Source organism: Tachypleus tridentatus, chromosome 6 (genome assembly GCF_004210375.1).
Source record: "Tachypleus tridentatus isolate NWPU-2018 chromosome 6, ASM421037v1, whole genome shotgun sequence".
NCBI classification, from domain to species: domain Eukaryota; kingdom Metazoa; phylum Arthropoda; class Merostomata; order Xiphosura; family Limulidae; genus Tachypleus; species Tachypleus tridentatus.
In genome coordinates, this window is record NC_134830.1 from 51,964,225 (window position 1) to 51,970,224 (window position 6,000).

General features: G+C 35.9%; 1 protein-coding gene across 1 annotated transcript in view; it reads left to right on the forward strand.

Annotated features, from left to right (window-relative positions):
* LOC143252496 (serine/threonine-protein kinase 17B-like) overlaps positions 1-3,736 on the forward strand; it is a 35,805-nt gene extending 32,069 nt beyond the window's left edge. The window contains exons 7-8 of the mRNA XM_076504719.1: positions 407-586; positions 2,378-3,736. Coding sequence (XP_076360834.1) covers positions 407-586; positions 2,378-2,804 — 607 coding nt within the window. The 3' untranslated portion in view covers positions 2,805-3,736. The remainder of the gene's footprint in view (positions 1-406; positions 587-2,377) is intronic.
* Positions 3,737-6,000: the final 2,264 nt, after the last annotated feature.

Consider the following 6,000-nt stretch of genomic DNA (forward strand, 5'->3'; position numbering starts at 1 on the left):
ATGCAGATGTGCACTACCATTTCTTTATTTAGTGTGGGGGGGAATATTTTCAGACCATTGATCCTATTGGATCATCAGACCATTTTGCAATGCTACTAGCTGATTATTTGGGCTTTAGGCCTATCAAATGCCAGGATTATTAAGTCAGTCCGCATGTTGAAAATCCTCGGTAATTTGAGTGGCTGGAATAAAAAAGTAAATGGTACTTGACTGGTTGTTGTACAGTCATGCAACTTAGAGGGAACAGTGGTAACATTTCTTTTTAACAATTCAAACATAGACTAAATTATATGGTGCTCAATTTTAGAATTTGGGCTTTATTTCATGGAAGTGTTTAAGTCCTAAGTCAGATGTTTAGAAGTTTTTATAAATGTACATTACACAACCAATAATCATTCTTTTTCAGGAGCATAGGTGTCCTAGCATATGTTCTTTTGTCAGGACATACACCTTTCACTGGTGAGACCAAGCAAGAGACATTTTGGAATATCACTAGTGGAATACTGGACTTCCCAGGAGAATTATTTGGTGGTGTATCAAATGATGCAAAAGATTTCATTCAGAGGTTATTGATTACTGAACCAAGGTAAGCATTAGATACCCTTAAAGCTATGTCAGTTGGCATATTGATCTGGTTATTGTGATGAGTTAGCCCTAAGTTAAATTTGTGTAGATTGATTTCTTTACCAACATACGTTGTGCCAAACCTACTGAAACCAATAATTCAGTATGTCTAGCATAAAAATAAGGTGTACTAAATAAACTGATAGCAACAAGTCAATATATCCAGCATAAGGACAACCTTACTAACAGTTACAAGTCAGTATATCCAGCATAAGGACAAATTGAGCCAACCTTACTAACAGTTACAAGTCAGTATATCCATCAAAAGAATTAGTACCAACCCTACTGACAGCAACAAGTCAGTATATCTAGCGTAAGAACTAGTTGTACCAACCTAACTGACAGCAACAAGTTAGTATATCCAGCATAAGAACTAGTTGTACCAACCTAACTGACAGCAACAAGTTAGTATATCCAGCGTAAGAACTAGTTGTACCAACCTAACTGACAGCAACAAGTTAGTATATCCAGCGTAAGAACTAGTTGTACCAACCTAACTGACAGCAACAAGTTAGTATATCCAGCGTAAGAACTAGTTGTACCAACCTAACTGACAGCAACAAGTTAGTATATCCAGCGTAAGAACTAGTTGTACCAACCTCACTGGCAGCAACAAGTTAGTATATCCAGCGTAAGAACTAGTTGTACCAACCATAGTGACAACAATAAGTCAGTATATCCAGCATAAGAACTAGTTGTACCAACCATACTGACAGCAACAAGTTAGTATATCCAGCGTAAGAACTAGTTGTACCAACTATACTGACAGCAACAAGTTAGTATATCCAGCGTAAGAACTAGTTGTACCAACCCTACTGACAACAATAAGTCAGTATATCCAGCATAAGAACTAGTTGTACCAACCATACTGACAGCAACAAGTTAGTATATCCAGCGTAAGAACTAGTTGTACCAACCCTACTGACAGCAATAAGTCAGTATATCCAGCATAAGAACTAGTTGTACCAACCATACTGACAGCAACAAGTTAGTATATCCAGCATGATAAGAAACTGCATAAACCACATTCATTGAACCAAGTCATCAAAACTGGTTTGAGAGCAAGTTAAGTAGATTTGTTCCTATCAGTATATCTGGCATGAACTGTGTTCATAAAACCAAGCTGATATAATTAGTATAAACCACATTGATTAATTCATGTCATCTCAAAAATCTAAAATATTTTAAACTTTGTATACTTTTTAAAAACATTATTTTCAAGTTAGGATACTGTTGATGAACATTTATAAAATCCATGACCAGAACATGATTTATTTTTAGGAACTCAAAAGGTTTATGTAAACTAATATTAAACTTAGAAAAATAATCTCATTTGTTCCCAGTTGATGGATGTACAAGAACTACAGGCTAATTAGTTAATTAATTAGTTAATGAAAACTATGTATTGAATTATGTATTGAAAATATTGTGGCAGTCATTTATGTGTTAACTTGTATATGGAAGGTATGTAGCAATCATTTATGTCATTAAGCTTTCTTGTCTAGAAGATGATTTTATAACACAAAGGCATCACCCAAAGTTTCTTTAATGACAGTAATATATTATTTTATTCTAGATAAAATGGAACATTTGATATTGGGATAAACATAGTTAGCCTTTTCTGTACATTATGAAAACCATGTACTAGTGATAAATGGTGAAATAATTTGATGTAGTGAGTTTTTCTCGTCTGATACTGATTAAAATGTGAGATAATTTTAATTATTAACTACAAATATCGTTTTTCTTTTAGTGAGCGAATGACAGTCAAAGAATGTCTCCAACATTCCTGGATCAGATGTGGCGGTAACTCGGAGAACTCCTGGTCTGACGTAGCACTGTCATCAAGGAATGCCAATGTTTCTGTTTTCTCTGTAGAAGTTGCAGAAGAAATGACTACTGGACAAGAAGTCATGCCTCTGTTACAGCAGTGCGAAGAAGCAATCTCTGTAAACGTTGTAGAGGGAACATTTCAATCTCACACACATCTGCTTCCAGTAAATTATTACCAGTCTAAAAATGAGAGGGGTTCTGAAAAAACGTGCCCATCTTTAGCTAGTCGAACTCCCACTAAAAATAGGGTTGTTTCTGAAGTAGAAGAGAGAATAGTTGAATTGGAAGGACTAAATATAAGTAAACATATCATTATTGGGGGTGATAGGATGAGTATGGTGTACTGAAGTGTCAGTTTGAAAGACATCATGTAACTTAATTTGGTGTTTTATTCAAAAGCTACCCACTGCCCAAGTTTGTAGTTTTTCATCAGGTAATCCTTCAGTTTAATAAAACGGTATTATCATTATTCAAGTAGATGGGTAATTGGGTAATATGTAGGCAAGATTAGCTAGTTTAGTGTTATCATTGAAGTAGATGGTTAAATATGTGTGCAGTGTTAGCTAGTTCTTTTATGATCGTAGATATAGTGGGTTGAATCAAGAGGAAAATGTGAAGCGTGTGTGTTCATTTCATCCATCTTAAGGGACCAGCATTGTAGTATGAAAAAAAATATTTAGATCCAGTTAGTTCACTTTAGTTGAAAGAAGTGAATTTCTGCAAAATATTATATTTTTAGTTTCAAAATAAACTCTTGTACATTTATTTTGAACAGACAAACCTGTTATTTGAAATAAATGTAACTTTGTGCATGTATTTAGTAGCTGTTCATTAGTATACCATTCTGAAAGACAGTATATTTCACAGAGGAAAAAACTGATGTACCAATAATATTAAGTGAATTTATAATGGCATATTTATTCCTCTGAAGTTTGATATAAAAGAAGTAATAATTAAGATTTTGACACAGCATTTATAAAACTTGCGGTTAAAACAAGAGGTCACGGTGTGTAAATATATTGTAAATAACTGTCATGAAGAGCCTGTGGCTAGTTCTGTAGAAAGTGAAGATAAAATTTAATATCCTTTTCTTCTGTTGCTTTATTAGTTTATTATCTAGACTAGTATGATAGTGTGATAATATCTTTATATTTATCAGTTTCTAAGCTGTAAAAATAATACGAAATAAGCAGTTAGTCTTAATTTATTAGATATTTCCCTCCGACTTGTGTGTCTTTGTAATCTTTTTGGTTCTGTGAATAAACAGTTTGTAAAAATAGATCTATTGGTAATATTACTTAAGGAAACTTCCCAGTTGTTTTTGCTTGTCAAATTGTTATCACACATGCACAGATTTTAGCAGCACTTATTAAGTGTGAAAGTGGTACAGTAATATTGTGACATAACACTCAGAAGTTTCACCTGTTTCAATGGTAAAATGCAGAATATTTGATGTTACATAAATTACCAGATAAGTGGCTTCATGTTTTTTTTCTCAACTCTTTTAAGCAGTGAATCTGAGTATAGTGACTTTTTCGAAAGTTTTCTTCATGTTATATGCTTAAGAGTTACCCATACATTAAAAGCAATTTGGTGTAAAGGAAAGTGCCACCTGGGCAGACAACAGCTATATTTAAAATGTCTTTATATGCTTCTAATTTAAAATCTGCAATTAACTGGGTAAAGAGAATTGTGAAAAAATTGTGGTCTCGTGTTTTTATTGTAATTACTCAATATATAGAAATGTGTATATTCTTACAAAAAGATTCATTTTGTTTTAAATATATTAAAACTTCTCTCAAACAAATAATGCTATACATTTTACTATAAACTCTCGAGAAATTTATTAAACAGTCAGTGAGTGTTTGGATTATGAATGATCTTAGTGGAATGCAAGGTATGTGTGTCTATATATAATGGTAAGTTTAACCAGGAATGTAATTGGCTTGTTGATTATTCAAAACCCTGCAAAGGGACATCTGTGCTTTAACCACTGTGTGGCTATCAAAACCTGATATTTGGAATTATAACCCTACATATTTCTGGCTCAGCTACCAGAGAAACGAAATAATCAAAATTCTTTTATCTACTATGATAATGCATTTTTATTTCACATTGAAAAATCCTTTAAATTATACTTGCAACTATTACTATAGTTCTATTTCATAAATTCACTTTTTTCAAGATTATATTTTTGAAGTGGTCAAAAGCTCACTCTAAAGTTGGTAAGGAAGGAGAGAATGTGTTAGTATAAGAAACAACTTTGAACATGTATGTTGTCCTTTATCAGACCAGATACAGATAAACATGGCTGCATCAAAACATTCCTCTACTTAGCTAGTTCTATCTGGTGACTTAGGGATAAATCTGAAGGCTTATAACTCTGAAATCCAGATCTCGATTCCTGTTGTTGTATCTGTACCAGATACCCCCTCATGTAGCTTCGCCCCTCGGTGTGGATTCCTGTACGTGGTGAGGGGACCTCCCAGGGAAGGTTCTGTTCTATCTGGTTACCTTCTCTGGGATCTAAACATCCACCCACGTGTTTGCCGTGCGTGGCGACCCGTGAAGGGGAGGAGAGGACCCTAACACACCACTTTGGCCTCGAATTCCTGTAGACGGGCGGCCTTTGGGTGGCCCCCCTTGGGTCAATCGGCTGGTCCACTTGGGCTAGAGTGAACCAAGTACCAGTGTTGGAAGTTCTCAACGGGTGTTGTGGACATTGTGCCTGATGCTGGTGTTTGGGTATAGTGCTCACGAAACCCTGGCGTTGCTGCATTGTCCTTGCATGACTTTGTAGTGCGTCCCCTTGTAGGGCTCCATGGTGGGTGGGGTCAGTGGGTACCGAAATTTTTTCTTTTTCCTATGGATCCTCCAAAAAATTTAAATAAAATTGAAAAAAAACAGTCAATGGGTAAGCGACCACGTCTTGAATACTCAGAACAGCAATCTTCAACATCAGTAACACACGTACCTCATTTTCTTATATTACATTCTCTTTTGGAAAAACCTTTAGGGCAAGTGTCCCCTTTTTTTTATTCAAAAGGGACTAGAGGGACTTGCTGGCTCTCCAAAGTCAGTAAAGAAACTTCGATCTGGTGACATATTGGTTGAAACATCCACATCCCAACACTGAACTCCTCTGCAGTGAGGCGCATCTCCAGTCGCAAAGATGGAGTTACACTGCCAACAAATACCCTCGTTTTAACATTTACTTCACTACCTGCACCTGCCACCATCAAGGCAGGTTATCTCAATTGCAGGGTTCGGCCATACATACCAAACCCTCTTCGATGTTTCCAATGTCAGAGATTCGGCCACTCAAAGACATCTTGTCGTGGTTCCCTGACATGTGCTCGTTGTGGAGGCAAGGACCACGATGCCTATGACTGTGACATGAACCCACATTGCGTAAACTGCAATGGTTCTCACCCCTCTTACTTTCATTCTTGCCCAAAATGGTTGGAGGAAAAAGAGGTGCAGCGTTTGAAAACGACACATGACATTAGTTATCCTGAGGCTCGGAAATTGCTGTCCACAACT